This window comes from Mus caroli, chromosome 4, assembly GCF_900094665.2.
Source record: "Mus caroli chromosome 4, CAROLI_EIJ_v1.1, whole genome shotgun sequence".
In the NCBI taxonomy this organism is placed as follows: Eukaryota; Metazoa; Chordata; class Mammalia; order Rodentia; family Muridae; genus Mus; species Mus caroli.
Genome location: NC_034573.1, coordinates 56,443,332 through 56,458,970, shown reverse-complemented (window position 1 = coordinate 56,458,970; position 15,639 = coordinate 56,443,332). Strand labels below are relative to the sequence as shown.

The window sequence follows — 15,639 nt, the reverse complement described above, 5'->3', positions numbered from 1 at the left end:
GTCACTGGCCGGAAACGTATCAGAAACGTACTACGTGCTCTAGGAGTCGCGAAGTATCTTGGGAATGGTAGTTGCCAAGGGTAGGCTGGAGTCGAGGGGCGTGGCCTTACAGAGCGACACAACCTCGCGGGAGAAGAGGCGCGTGGGAAGAGAGGCGCAGAGCAGCCTGGGAGGTGTAGTTTGGGCTGCGCAGCAATGGAGTCATGGTGGGAGTTGAGGTTCTGGGCAACTGCAGAGGCCTGAAAAGAGGTAGGTTTGCGGATCGCAACCATAATCTGGAACAAAACGAGGGTCTCTGCTATCCTTCGGGAGGCCTTCTGCCATTTCGAAGCTGAGGCCTGTGATGCCATGGATATCTCTCCCTAGACTTCTGCAGCCTTGGAGCTGGGAAAGAGGTCTGTTGTCCACGACGGAAGTCCTCCGGGGGCCCCTCATAACTCGGTGGCTACGTGGTCAGTTTGGGCTTCAAGAACATATTAAACTAAGACCTTCTAAGGCTAAAATAGAGACGTGGTGGAGGAGCTGCGGCCTAGTTTGTTGTGGGTTTACTTGTCTACAGCCTATTCTTTGTGTTCTTTGAAATAAAGGGTCCATGAAGGCGCCAGATAAAGTGCATATCAGCAGTAGTAGCTCCAATGAATGTTAGGCCATCAGAGATAAGGTTTTTTTTTTTTTTCCTTACATAAAATTTGTGGGGATTACAAAAATATTCGCGTTTGCTGAGCTGAACAGACTCACTTCCACTCTCAAGGCCCTGCCCCGAACAACTCCAATTAGAAGAGCACTTCCTTTTCGAGGATTTACTAATGCCGAGTTACGCGCAACGAGCTTATTCTGTTTTAGTCATCTCAGTCACGGACAACAAGAGTACAAGCCCGAAAAAAACCCCAAAACATTCTGGTGAGAAAAGGTCGTTCTGGAGCCGTAGTAGAATTAGTAACGTGGCGGGTCGCGAGCCGCCGAGCCAGCCGCGCTTTTAACTCGTACTCATTATTGCTCTCTAGTGGTGAGGCTTTCAGTTCCCTCGCAAGTAGGGAACTGTTGTTTTTTTTCCTAAGTGTTTCTTCCTTTCCCCTTTGGAGCTGACTTCCATTTCTCTACGTAAGGATCTGGTAGAAGGTAGTGTCTGATAGAATAAAGCAGTTTTGAAATGTCAGGGGCCAGTGTTTTGTGTTGATTAGATTACCCCTTGCTGTGCTAAGCCTCCTGAGAGAAGTGTAACTGTTTCATATACATTGTAGTGTTTTGTTTTGTTCTGGATGCATGCAATAATAATTTATATGAATTCACACTATAGCAGAACTTTCATGTAGATCACTATCATTTAGCTCTTTATTTTACTGGTCTAAGTGTAACTTTTTTTTTTTTTTTTTGAATTATTTATTATATGTAAGTACACAGTAGCTGTCTTCAGACATTCCAGAAGAGGGCGCCAGATTTTGTTACAGATGGTTGTGAGCCACCATGTGGTTGCTGAGATTTGAACTCAGGACCTCTGGAAGAGCAGTCAGTGCTCTTAACCGCGGTCTCTCCAGCCCCTATGTGTAACTTTTATAGGATGCTGATTTTGCTTGTTTTTTGTTTTATGTTTTTCTTTTTTTTGCTCAGGCTCCGCTCTCCCTGCTCGCCCTGCTTGCTCCAGCCCAAAAATTTATTTATTTATTTATTATATGTAAGTACACTGTAGCTGTCTTCAGACACACCAGAAGAGGGTGTTAGATCTCATTACGGATGGTTGTGAGCCACGGTTGTGAGCCACTATGTGGTTGCTGGGATTTGAACTCAGGACCTCTGGAAGAGCAATCAGTGGTCTTAACTGCTGAGCCATCTCTCCAGCCCACATTTTTTGTTTTTCAAGACAGGGTTTCTCTGTGTAGCCCTGGCTGTCCTGGAACATGTTCTGTAGACCAGGCTGACCTCAAACTTACAGAGATCCTCCTGCCTCTGACTTCAGAGTGATGGGATTAAAGGTGTGTGCCACTATCGCCCGACTTCTGATATTAACTAAACTGTTTGCTTCAACTTTATAAAACTGGAATAATTTTTCAAGTTTCCCAAGGTGTCTGTATTAAAATAATACAAAGAATGTGAATGTGGGATGGTTCAGTGGGTAAAGGAACCTGTGCTAAGTGTGATGCCCACATGGTAGAAGAAGAGAATTGACCTCAGATGTCCTCTGACCAATGCTTGGGAATTGTGTGCTTTCACCAACACCCAATACATAACTAAATATGTTTTTTTTTTAAAAAGGCAAAATTTTTTAGTTACTAAAGTGAAAAAAAAAAACAACCCAGTAATGGTAGATAGAGTCTAGAACTTAAGAAAGTTAGTGTAGGGTTGTGGGTCTTGAGTCTGCTCTGCAGCTTGAGGAGGCAGGACACAGGGAGTTTGACTGCCCTTACCCCATGCCAGCTCAGGGCTGGTGCTGGGCCATAGGGAAACCCCAGGACACTGCTGGTGGGAAAGCGGGCAGTCTGAGGCATGGGGCAGCAGGAGCTGGGTTGGGGGGTGCGGTCTGCCTGCTTGTGATGAGGCTGGGGTAGTCTGGTTCTCAGGCTTTCCAACATCCAAGCCCCGCTGGGAGCCCCAGAAGAGCTGAGAACGGAGTCGGGGAGCAGCTGGCTGGTTGTGTGTGGTGCGGGGAAGGGGAACTCTGGCTGGTCACACGGGGAGAGTCCTTGGCTTGACTGCTGGCTTGGGCTTGGGGGGCAGTGGAGTGCAGAGAGGCCTTCTACAGGAGACTAGATAGTGGCTCTATAGTTGAAGGCCTTCTCCATGGCTCCCCATGGTGGATCCTGATGAAAAGAGGCTGTCCATAGTTGTAAGGCATTTATTGTTATGTGTAAAATCATGCCCCACTTCTCAGGGTGGGCCTGAGGTTAAATACCTTTTGCAGGGAGGAGTGTCTGGGAAGGAAAGCTTATTGCTTATGCCCTCCAGGCCTTTAGGCAACTCATTTGAATGGAGATCTGGTTTGATCCTGTGGTGGTCAAGTCTCTTTTCCTCTTGTCTTGGTCTGAGATGTTAGCTATGCCTCATCTATGTGGGGAGGGGGCTTGGGGTATTGCCCTTACATAACTGATGGCCACAAATCTATGGGGGGGCTGCAGTTAGTGACAGGGCCTGGTGCCTGGGAGCAGGCGAAGGTCCTACCTACCATCTCTTCAGGGTCCCCAGGGCTTCAAAGCCTCTAGCTCAACTGAGGACCAGGCTACCTCTTACTGCCTGACAAGTTAGTTAGTTTCACCTTCTCTATTGTTGTATAGCTCAGTTTACTCCAAAACTTTGTTTATTATGGATACTGTAGAGGATATAAAGATGATACCTTCAACAGTACTAAGGTCAGCCTAGCTTTTTGTTGATTCTTTGAATGTCACATCAGGCACCCCAATCCCACTCGTCTCCCTGTCCCTTCATATCCACCCTCTGCCCTTGCACCTACTCCCTCCACTAAAATAAAATAAGATAGAATAAACCAAAATTTGTCATGGAACCCGTAGTGTGTCATAGTGTGTCACATAGTATACCCTTTTGTCCACACATCTAAACTTGTACATGTTCATTTCAATGGGTCACTGGCTATTCTAAGGCCTCTGGCTTTTGCTATACTATCTGTACTGGAACCTCACTAGGACTCCTCTCAGATATCTTGTTGTTGCCCTGTGTCACGAAGATCCGATCCTGCAGCTTTGGATCTGTAGGACCTGCCCACTCACGAGCTTGAACAGATCATAGAAGGGGTAGATGTTGGGATGGGCCAACTCCAAGCCCTGGATTTGTTCCTGGGAGGTCGCTGAGTTGATCAGCCTGTCAGCTCACCTGTACCTGCACCACCAGGGTGAACTCTCCAGCACTGCCCCAGCTAGATCACCCAGTGACACAGCCAGCAGCCAGTAGGGTCAGCTCTCCTCATGTCCTCAGGGACTGGCTCACCCACGCCTTTGTCACCCAGGCCAGCTCTACTGCTGCCTAGGTGAGTGGCAGGGCCCACTCTACAAAGTGCTACCAGCTTAACGTTTTTGTTCTGACACAGACATTCATTCGCCATATGAAGTGACTTTGAACTTCTCTGGTCTTAAGTCTGTCTGCCTACCCTTCAGATTCACTAGGACACCTTTTCCCAGGGGGAGCTGAGATCCCTAGTCACTCCCAAGCAGCCCAGCCTAGGCTAGACGCTTGTGCAGTGCTGTTGGAGGACCCTCCCTCCTTAGGGTTCGGTTTTGACACGAGATTGGCCTGGTCTGTTGTGTTGTCTGATTTCCCCACAGATTTCGATAGTGACTTTAATCTCAGCATAGGAAGCATCTGATTAATGAATGATTTACCCATTGAGGACCCTTAGATCCTGTGGATTCCTGTGAATTGATTGGTAAGTTTAATTTTCATGAGATTTAAGCCAGCTGGTTGTAATATCTAGGAATGGCCACAGTCTCTGATGATGTTCATAGAAAGCAGATTGGACTAATTAATGGCGTATCCACTTTCCCTAAGGACACTCAATTTACATGATATAGTTAACCATTTTTCCCTTGTTTCCTTTGTGTGTGTATGTGAGTTGTATGTCTGTATATACTGTCTGAGTGTGGTGTGTACACATGAGTGTACACCTTGAGGCAAGAGGATGTATGCTGACATCCTGCTCTATACCACTTTGCCTCACTCCTGGAGACAGGATATCTTACTGAATTTGGAGCCAGGCTGATAGCCAGCAAGCCCCCAAACTCTCAGTCCCCCATAAGACCATGTTCTTTTTTTTTTGTTTTTTTTTTTTGTTTTTTTTGTTTTTTTGTTTTTTTTGTGACACAGTTTTCCTGTGTAGCCCTGGCTGTCCTGGAATTTGCTCTGTAGACCAGGTTATCCTTGAACTCCCAGAGATCCACCTGCTTCTGCCTTCCAAGTGCTGGGATTAAAGGGTTGCACCACCACTGGTCTGGCTATGGCTGGCTTTTTATGTGGGTGGTGGAGATTTGAAGTCAGGTCCACAGGGCAGGACAGGAAGTGCTCCTGCTCAGCCATCTCCCCAACTCCTTTGCTCCTTTTGTTTCTTGTCTGTTTTTTGTTTGTTTGTTTGTTTGTTTTGTTTTGAGATAGGATTTTTTGTTTCTTTGGCTGGTCTCCAACTTCTGGGCTCAAGCGACCCCAGGAGGCTGTCACTGTTGTTGAGTGTCACTGCCCTCAGCTTGTTTCTTTTACCTAGTGTGTCTTTTGGAGGATATTGGAGCACAAGGTAATGGTTGGATGTCTTGCTTGGGAGCCCACAAGTGGTCTTGGGACCTGAGATTGGGAGCCCAAGCTTGGTTTCTGACCTAAGAACTCAGAACAGAGAATAGGTTTTGTTCTGCTCTATCGGGGTTTGGAATAAAGCATCCCAAAAAGTGTTAAAAAAAGGGGGGGGGAGAGAGAGAGAGAGAGGAGAGAGAGAGAGAGAGAGAGAGACTCACTCTGAGATCCTCTGATGGCAACTTGCTGGGTTTTGTTTTTAAAGATTTTATTTTAAATTTTGTGTATGTAAGGGCTGGAGAGATGGCTCAGCGGTTAAGAGCACTGACTGCTCTTCCAGAGGTCCTGAGTTCAATTTCCAGTAACTGCATGGTGGCTCACAACCATCTGTAATGCCCTCTTCTGGTGTGTCCAAAGATAGCAACAGTGTACGCACATGTATAAAATAAATAAATAAATCTTCAATTTTTTTTTGTGTGTGTGTGTGTGTGTGTGTGTGTGTGTATGTAGGTCCATGAGTGCAGGAAGCCAAGGAGGCATAGGCATCTGCTCCCCTGAAGCTGGGGCTACAGGCAGGAATTGAACTTGTGTCCCCTGTATATGCTTAGGATATGCTCTGAAACAAAGAGCCATCTCTTTAGCTCCAGTAATAAATGGATGCCTACAGATTTTGACATCTATGCCTGGAATCTAAATGAGTTGGTGTAATGTCTTGTTCATCTTACTGTTCCTGTGTACAGATTCATCTGTTTGTAGCTGAGACTTGGCACCCGCAACTTTTCCTCTCCTGACATTTCACCAGCCCCCAGCTCACGGGCTCTGGCTCCCCTGAAGTCCTGGGTGACTTCAGTATGCTGCGACGGAAACCAACCCGCTTGGAGCTCAAGCTCGATGACATTGAGGAGTTTGAGAGCATTCGGAAGGACCTGGAGGTAAGGATTCAGTTTCTGATTCTTAGGGGGAAACAGCAGAAAACTAAGGGCTCAGTGGCCTGAGACAACAGGAAATGATCCCTTTACAGTTACGTTTTTTTAAATACTATTTATTTATTATTATGTTTTTTTCAATTTTTTTTTTGTGATCATGTTGCCCCATCCCAAATTCCCCCCAGGTCCTCCTTATCCACCCAACTTTATGTTCTATCTCTTTCTCTCAAAAACAATACAAAAACAAATCCTCAAAACAAGAAACACAAAGTCCACAAAAGTACCATTGAGTTCATTTTTATATTGGCATTTTTATACTGCATGGAGCCTGCTCAGGAGTGACGTGGGAGATGCTGGAGAAGATTGATTTCCTGTCAGGTGCAGGTAGCTTCTTGGTTCAGGGTGGGTGAGACCCGCAGTTACCGGCTTGAACCTGTGCGGGTTTTGCGTGTGCCGCCACAGTCTCTGAGTTCATAGTGCATCAGTGCTATTGTCAGCATGAGGCTGTTTCCTTAGGGCTCAGCCTTCACCTCTGGGTCTCACAATCTTTCTGCCTCATCTTCCACATCAATCCCAGAGCCTTGAGGGAAGGAGTTTGATGAAGACATTCCAGTTAGGACAGTGTGCTTCAAAGTCTTCCACATTGTCCACTTGTGGGTCTCTGTGTTAATTCCCATCTCGTGCAAGAAGAAACGCCTCTGGTGGGGCTGAGCAAGACACTGACCTGTGGCCATGGCAACATGTCGTCATTTTATTGCTCTGATCCTTTAGCAGAATTGTCTTAGGTCCCCCAGGCCTGAGGCTGAGCTAGTCTCAGGTTTGGGCTAGGCAAACACTCTACCAACAGAGCAACATCCCAGCCTGCTAGCATTTATTATAACTTGAAGTTATCATTATTTTTCCCCTCGATGCTGGAGATCAGTGTAGGACCTTGTGTATGTTAGACAGAAATTTACTGAACATTCACCTGTAAATGGTATTTTAAATATTACTTAATTACTCTTAGTTATTAATATGACCTGACCAGCAGCCCCCCAGTAATCTGGGCAGAGTCCTGTGGATTGTGAAATCAGCTTTAGCGCAGTTACCGGCAAATTACCCTTCGTCTTTTTTTCTATGTGCCAGAAATGTTATTCTCAGCTGTGCTGCTCAAGCACTTGCTGTTTGAGTCTCCTCTGGCTTATTTCTGCTCCATCAGCTTGTCCTCGGGCATTTCACGCGGCTCCATGCTCCTGGGCCATCACATCTAATAGAGACCTCCTGGTCTCTCTGTCTTCTTTCTCCTCTCCTCTCTCTTTCGTCTTGCCTTCTCCTTTCCTCTCTTCTTCTCTCCTTGTGGTCCTTACCTCTAACCCCTAGCCCAGTAACCTAAAACCCTGGCTATCTTTATTCTCCCCAGAAATTGGCTGTAGCCACTTTTATTTAACCAATAGCTTTAAATTGGGGAGCAAGGTTTTTACAACATCATTTGGTATACATGAGGATCTTTGGGGGCAACCAGATCTTGGGGGCCACTATTTAGTATTTGAATACATATTTGAATATAGCAGCACCACCCCAACATTCACAGTTCCTTGCAGTCATTTGGTCATTTATTGTAAAATCTTTTGTATTAGGAATGTTCTTCACCACTGAATTTCTAGAATCTAGCCTCCAGTGGAGTACTATTTATATTTTTGTTTGAGACAGGATCTCACTGTCTGGAACCCATTGTAGACCAGGCTGGCCTTGAGCTTGAGCTTGCCTCTGCTTCCCGAGTGGTGGAGTTACAGGCATACGACACCATACCTTACAGCTGTATTTTTTTAAATCTGGCTTTGCCATATAATCGTAGATAGCCATTAATAAGAATGAATTCTTTGGAGGCAGAGGTAGACAGATTTCTGTGAGTTTGAGGCCAGCTTGGCCTACAGAGCAAGTTCTAGGACAGCTAGGACCATTACACAGAGAAACCAAAAAAAAAAAGAAAAGATTCTTTCACACTTTCAGGATGAATTCCAAATCCCATGGTACCTGAGGTCCTTTGTGCCTGGGCCCTTGCTCATCCCTCCACTTCACCTCCAGGTTATCTTTACTTCCATTGCTGTGTACTGTTCCTTTGTCTGACGTGCCTATCCTGTCATCAGGCTCCCCGTCTTGACTTGGCCCCTTCCAGTCCCCAGCTGGGTTAAGTCACCACCCTGTGCTGGATTCTTACAGGTGCCACCACTTTCTGTTGTGACTCTGTTTTTTTCAGTGGGGCAGGAAGCTCCTTAATTAAAGGCGGGATTTGTATATTGAGATCTGGACTCTCCGTAGGGCTCTCCGAAGGCCTGTTTGTGTTTCCTGCTCAGGGAGCTACTTTATTTCTGTCGCAGGGAGCTTTACATCTTGAATGTACCCAGAATGTGATTGGCTTACATCGTTCATAAGAAGACTGATAATGTAGGTTTCTCTTGCTCTTCATCCCAGCAACTGTAGTGTTCCTGAAGTATTGTCAGTTTTTGCTTTGTGCCTGTGTGTGTGCACGTATGTGTGTGTGTATTAAACTTCCTGCCACTCTCTTCTTAGTCAACACTACAAAGAACTGACTTTAAGAAGTTCACCCCAAAAATCTTTATGAAAACTACTCCTAAGAAGCAAAGGAATCTCTGAGAATCCTCAGTCGGAATGAAATAATTTAAAAAGTTTCACGCTACAGAGTGTTCCAGAATCGAGTTACAGAGATGTAAACAAAGTTTAGTAAAAATGAAATACGAAAGATGGAGGAGGAAAGATGACTCAGCAGTTACAGAAAAGTGCTGCTCTTGGAAAGGACCCCGCTTCAGTCACAAGCACACACATGGCCACTTAGAACCATCTGGGACTCCAGTTCCAGGGTTCCTGACGCTCCACTCTGTCCTCCCACAGACACTGCACACACATGGTATAGATTCGTACATTAAAACCTTCATAATGATTTTTTAAAAAAAGAGCAGAGCAGCTCTTACTCTCTTGCCTTCTTGCTCCCGCTCTGTCCCTTTGTCCCTTCCCCCCTCCCCAACCCCCCTCCCCAACCCCCCTCCCCATCTACTTCTGTGCGCTCTCTCTCTCTTTCTCTCTGCCTTTCTCTGCCTCTACTACCCTCTTGACTCACCTCCCTATGCCCTTAATAAACTCTATTCTATTAAAAAAAAAACAACAACAACAACCAAAAAACCATTGCCAGGCACAGGAGAACACAGGACGTTAGTACTTGAGAGTCATGGGCAGGAGAAGTTAGATAGCCTGGGCTATAGACTTAAACCAGGGAAGGAGGGAGGGACAGAGGAAGACACACTTTTTCTACGGTTTTCATTTAATTCATTGCAAGAGTGTCCCTCTTTCCAAAGCTTTTTGAAAGGACACCAACATCCCTAACCCCCCCATTTTAGTGGAAAGGCCAACAGTGAGCTGACTCTGCAGAGACAAAACCCATCCTGCCAACATTTATGACTCATTACAATTGAAGTTTAAACCATACTTGAAACTCATTCAGGCCTGATGATGCATGCCTACAATCCCAGCACGCAGGAATCTGAGGCAGAAGATCACAGTAAATTTCAGGCCACTCTGGCCTACGCAGTGAGATCCTATCTCAGAAAAAAAAGGAAGGAAACCTTAACCTTAATAATTACTACCAAGCTGGGCGTGGTGGCGCACACCTTTAATCCCAGCACTCAGGAGGCAGAGGCAAGCAGATTTCTGAGTTTGAGGCCAGCCTGGTCTACAAAGTGAGTTCCAGGACAGCCAGGGCTACACAGAGGAACCCTGTCTCCAAAAAGCCAAAAAACCAAAAAACAACAACAACAAAAAATTACTACCAATCTGAGTTCTTAAGAAGCAAACAGCCGTGGGCTGGGAAGACTACGCAGTGAGTAGCTCTTGCTGCCAAGTGTTAGAGTCAGCCTCCCTCCACTCTCAGGACTAAACACACACAGGTTTCAGTAGTAGGATGTACGTGGTAAGTGTAAGGTGTAGCTATTGAGTCCTGAATCGAAATGAGAGCAATTACACGTGGGATAGAGCCAATTAGTATATAAAATAGAAAGTAAAGTAACTTTACTCCCACATCAGGACACAGAGACTTAATAAGCTTTGGGCACTATGGGGGCAGAATCTCAGCTTTTCAAACCTGACAGTACTGGCCTGGTGTTTGTTCCATCCTGTGGTCAGACCTGTCTGTCTTAGTCTCTTCTTGGCACCTGCTTCTTCATTTGCAGCCCACTGGTGACATGGTGACTTCCCATGCAGGCAGGGCTCTTTCTCAGAGTTCAGTCTCTTCAGAAGTCCTGCCTGCCTTCTCCTATTGTTCTAGGCCATCCGCTTTTTTATTGAAACCCATCAGAAGGGAGCGGGGGAGTGTTCACAAAATACAACCTAGGTGCTGAGCAATGGGAGTAACAGATGGCCTGGAGTCAGAGCTCTGCCCAGTGCAAAAATCAGTGTCTGAATAATACACTGCACAAAACCATCGATCCAACAGGAAGTGAGGGTGTTTGTATTCTAAGATGTTTATGTGGAGGTCAGAGCACAACTTTCTGGAGTTGGTTCTCTCCCACCTTGTTGAAGCAGGGTCTCTTCCTGTTAATGCTGTATATACTACAGGCTAGCTTTGCCCATGAGCTTCTGGTCGGCTCTGCCTCCCAGCTTGTTGTTAGAGGAGTTGTTGGTGCTACAGATCTCCACCACTATATGCAGCTTTGTTTTGTTTGTTTGTTTTTTAAAAAGTATGGGTTCTGGGAATTGAACTCAGATTATCAGGCTTGGGCAGCTATCTTGCTGGCCAAGTTCCTTATATTTGTTACTTAAAGATAAGCACAGGAAATTTCATTTTTGGACACATTTTAGATTTTGGATTTTTGGCTTAGGGATGCTTGATCTCTGTAACTAATACATAAGTTTCAAACTGTGAAAAAAAACCCTGAGCCTCAAATACGTCAGGTCCCAAGCACCTCAGAGAAGGAATCCTTCGCCTTGCCTTACTGGATTGACTGTTAGTTAACTGATGTTGGGATTTCAGGGGTTACAGTTTGCCAGTAGGTGGTATGTAATTACCAACATAATTTCAGTGATCAGAGCCCGTGAGCTGTGCTCCCGGTCAAGAACTAGAGATAAAGCATCTACTGTCATTTTTAAAAAGTTATTGACATCCGTGCCATCTTTATAGTTAGGCAGTGGTGGCTATGGGAATTCTGTAGCCACTGGTGACTTGGAGCCACACCTCATTTATGAAAGAAGGAAGCCAAATTCTCCCTCTGTATCCCATATTCAACTTGAATTGGAAAGGCTGAGTTCAGTCTCCAAATGCCCATAAGGTTAGTCTGGGCTCCTCATTGTTGCCACCATGGGAGGAAGAAGGGTTGTGAATCAGAGGAACCAAGCCTTGATTGGTGAAACTATTGACTGAAGCTTTGAAGATACAGATGAGAGCTTAAAGAGGATATTAGGAGAAGTGGGTCATACTTACAAATTGTCTGGTCTTGAGAAAACCCCATGTTTACGGTCTTGTACAGATATGTCAGTGTTTGCTTATCCACATCAGGTTGGTTGATAGGCATAAAGTGAAACTAAAGAGCCCTTTCTAGAGATGATTCTGTATGCTTTGTGTACATCATAAGTGGAGATTTTTGTTGGTGATATTAAAAAAAATATTCAGAAACATGTACCACTTTGAACTGTATGGCAAGACTGAAAGCAGTAGTTGTAAAAACGGTGGGGGAGGTCAGTTGACTCAGAAATAACTCTGTTCATTGGCATCATTTTGACATGGCCCCCTTTGAGCAAGATGCACTCCACTGGATAGCAAGGAGGCTGTGGGGATGGATCTGGTGACCTTTCTAGGTTGTAAAGGGAACTTTGGATGTGCTGGAATAACTTTGGTCATGGTGGCAACTTTGGTAGAAGATGAGGCTCCAGTGGTGGAGGTGGTGTCACAGAGGTCATCGTGGAGCAGGCTATGGTGGCTGTATAGATTGTAAACAGAATTGGGATGTGGAACCTAAGGTAGATTCAGTAGTGGTTGAATACATGATGATGTCAGTGAAGGGAAACTATCATGGCTTTGGAAATCAGTCAAATCATAGACCAGGAAATAAGCAGTTTTAGTGCGGAAACTCAGGCAGGTGGTGGTGGAGATATAGCATAATTCTTCTTTTTTTTTTTTTTTTAAAGTAAGGTTTCACTATGAAGCCCAGGCTGGCCTTGAACATGTAATAGTCAAGTAGCAAGAGTTCTGTTCTGTTCTGTTTTTTTTTTTTTTTTTTTTTTTTTTGACACAGGGTTTTTCTGTAGCCTTGGCAGTCCTGGACTCCACTCTGTAGACCAGGCTGGCCTCCATCTTAGAGATCTCCCTGCCTCTGCCTTCCTAGTGCTGAGATTAAAGGCCTGCACCACCATGCCTGGCAAGTAGCAGAGTTCTAAACAGAGCAGAGAAGGACTTCCATTCTTAGATAAGAGTTGTCAGGAGAGCTATAGGGTTACTTAGGGACAGTCCAGCCACATGCCTTAAAGAAAGTCTGGGAAATCAGCCTCAGCGGGAGTAACACCCATAACAGGAAGGTTTCTACAGTGTAAGCAGGAAACCCTTCTTGTTTAGGAGGTCCTAAGTCACAAGTTGCAACAAGTGTGGTAACTGTTGACACAATGTGGTGCCAGCTGGATTGTCATCAAGGTCATCTGTCTATTGCAGATTTGTTTCTTTCTTGGTTTGTTTTGTTGTTTTGAAGCAGGTTTCTCTGTGTAGCCCTGGCTATCCTGGAACTCACTTTGTAGACCAAGCTGGCCTCAAACTCAGAGATCCACCTGCCTCTGCCTCCTGAGTGCTGGGATTAAAGGTGTGCACCACCTCCTGGCTGTAGATTTTCTTTTCATTGCATCAGATTTATCACTTGGTGAGTAGCAGTACTAGTAGTACCAAGAGGAAAATTTTCAAAAAAAATTTCAAAACAAACCCAAAACCAACACAGGGACTGGGATATAGCACGGTGGTTACTTACTTGCCTACCATTCATAAGGCTTGGATTCAGCTCCTAGTATCACCAAAAAAAAAGTTAGGTGATTAATTTATAAAATTTAAAAGCTAGAAGGAAGCCCCTCCACTCTGACCTATTGACAAGATAGCATAATGTCTCTGTATATTGTATCACTGAAGTCAGCATGGAGCCAGTCTTCCAGGCTGTGGGCTTTTAGTGGCTGCTAGTCATGACGTTTACCACTGTTCTCACTGACAGTAATTTGCTGAATCAACTTTTGTTGCCCTATATCTGCTATCTCCAATTGTAGGTTCCTGCTAGGCCTTTGTATCATACACTAATTCCTCACAACCTCTTTGTGTCTTTGGCATTGGGGGCTTTCCCATTATAATCCAGAGTACTTTATGCTATAATTAATAGTTTACATGCCCGTTTGCCTTCTAGACTGTGATATCCTGGGATGTAGGGTTATATCTTCTACAGTTGCATGTCCGTATCCTTGTTACTATCCTAAACTAGTGTTATCAGCTTATTGTTTATTAGCCCCTAACCTTGTTCCATACCTAGTACCTAGTATATGGTAAATTCTAGCTAAACATTTGTTAATTGAAAGAATGCTGTGCTATATCCTAACTTTTTTTTTTATACTTCTAGGCCCGTAAGAAGCAGAAGGAAGATGTGGAAGGTGTAGGAACCAGTGATGGAGAAGGAGCTGCTGGGCTCAGCAGTGACCCCAAAAGCCGGGAACAAATGATTAATGATCGAATTGGTTATAAACCCCAACTCAAGAGCAACAACCGCACATCTCAGTTCGGAAACTTTGAATTTTAGAGATGGATTCTCTTGCATGCCAGACCCCTGGGACAGAATACAATGATGACAGAAGTACCAACCAGATTTAGAGAATTAAGTGTGTGCAACCAAGCAGAAGGTTTTCTGTCTCCTGCAGGGAGAGGTGACTTCTGTGTGAAATTACTGCTGTCCAACCTTTCTGATAGGCTGGAAGCCAAATTCTGGCTTGTTCCTGGAAAATTGGACCGCAGAAGGCTTACCTGATTTTTGTTTTTAAAAATAAATTTATTTTTGGAAAAATTGTGAGNTGTCCTTAAAGGTAGTAGCANCGCTAATCGCCAGCTCTGACAGGTAACTGCTACAAGTGACNTCATTCTCCTTGTCTTTACAAAAAGACCCCAGACCCCGAACCTTTGCAGTTGATCCCCTGGGCTGACTTAACTTGTTTATTCACTGTCTGCTGACCATCCTTCAAGNAACAGAGATCCCAGATGAGTGTGCTCAGGCTGCAATCCAGCACTTGGGAGGCTGAAGTAGGAATCTCAAAGAGTTGAAGGCTAGTCTGGGCTACAGAGCAAAACCCTGTCTCAAAATGTCAAAAAACCAAAGGAAACCAAGACAGAGATCCCTTCCCACATGGAGACTGGATTCAAATCATCAAATTGTCAGAATCAAATCCACTTTCAGGAAGGCTTTACACGGGGAAAGTACAAGCAGCTGTAACAGTGAGAGACATTGTATTCTTCACTTGGGACTCACTTGCGCAGCACCCATCTGAGAGCTACCCTGGATACTTTCACACCATGCCCTATTTTTACCATAAAACCCAGGGACAGAACCACCAGCTGTGGAAGCCAGAACATCTGGAATCAAGTTTCAAAGAAACTCCTTGGCTGGAACTTACCCAGAATTTTGGATAGTTTGAGAGTGATGTGAATGGGAAGGTAGAGACAGAGGGAGATGTATAGTTCCCTCTTTAGCTCCAAGCTTTTCTACAAAACCTTTATTCTAGTTTTATTGATGACTCCTAAGTCCTGTTATCTTTGTCTTAGAACACAATAAAACCCCCAAGACACAGGCTGTACATAAGACTCTTTATTTTTGCAGCCTGCAAAGGCCTAGGTGGCAAAGGAAACAAAGAAAAGGATCTGCCGGCCTCAGTCCTTCACTGCAACTCCCCAGTAGGATTTCCCACAGTTGTTTTTGTGCCTCCCTCGTGTTTTGCCTTTTGTACTGACAGCTGTCATGCAGAGGGAGGGCTGTATGAGAGTGCTGAATGCGGATTCTCTTAGTTCCTGAGAGGGCACACACACCATTCTGAGTTTGCAGATGTGAACCAGAGCTCAGCCACGAAGTGGAAGCTATGGAGCTGAGCTGCCTGCTTTCCAATCCCATGCTTCTAATGGCCTCAACTACATTGCTCTCTAAGTGTTCTCAGCTGAGTCTTTAAGAAAGCAGTGTGTCGGGGAGAGAAAATTTCCTATTTTCAAGTTTCCAAGATTTTCTATTCTTGCTTTTTTTAAAGATTTATTTATTATTATATCTAAGTACACTGTAGCTATCTTCAGATGCACCAGAAGAGGGCGTCAGATCTCATTACGGATTGTTGTGAGCCACCATGTGGTTGCTGGGATTTGAACTCAGGACCTTCAGAAGAGCAGTTGGTGCTTTTAACCACTGAGCTACCTCTCCAGCCCTATGCTTTCTTATTAACAGAATGAGACAATTAT

The 15,639-nt window shown here is 44.9% G+C and overlaps 1 protein-coding gene across 2 annotated transcripts; it reads left to right on the top strand.

Moving 5' to 3' along the window:
* The first annotated feature begins 125 nt into the window (after positions 1 to 125).
* Positions 126 to 14,993, top strand: Cdc26 (cell division cycle 26). 2 transcript variants are annotated; one of them, XM_021159450.2, is made up of 4 exons: positions 126 to 249; positions 4,269 to 4,369; positions 5,961 to 6,152; positions 13,772 to 14,993. In XM_021159450.2, the coding sequence occupies exons 3-4, from the start codon at positions 6,072 to 6,074 to the stop codon at positions 13,946 to 13,948; spliced, it is 258 nt and encodes an 85-aa protein (XP_021015109.1). In that variant the 5' UTR covers positions 126 to 249; positions 4,269 to 4,369; positions 5,961 to 6,071; the 3' UTR covers positions 13,949 to 14,993. The 2 variants fall into 2 exon arrangements, with proteins under 2 accessions (XP_021015109.1, XP_021015110.1); XM_021159451.2 differs by lacking the exon at positions 4,269 to 4,369.
* Positions 14,994 to 15,639: the final 646 nt, after the last annotated feature.

Excerpts from the sequence above, each read along its gene's own strand:
- Cdc26 (XM_021159451.2), top strand. The coding sequence starts at position 6,072 with ATGCTGCGACGGAAACCAACCCGCTTGGAGCTCAAGCTCGATGACATT. Across the intron at positions 6,153-13,771 it reads GCATTCGGAAGGACCTGGAG|GCCCGTAAGAAGCAGAAGGA; the intron begins GTAAGGATTCAG and ends TTATACTTCTAG.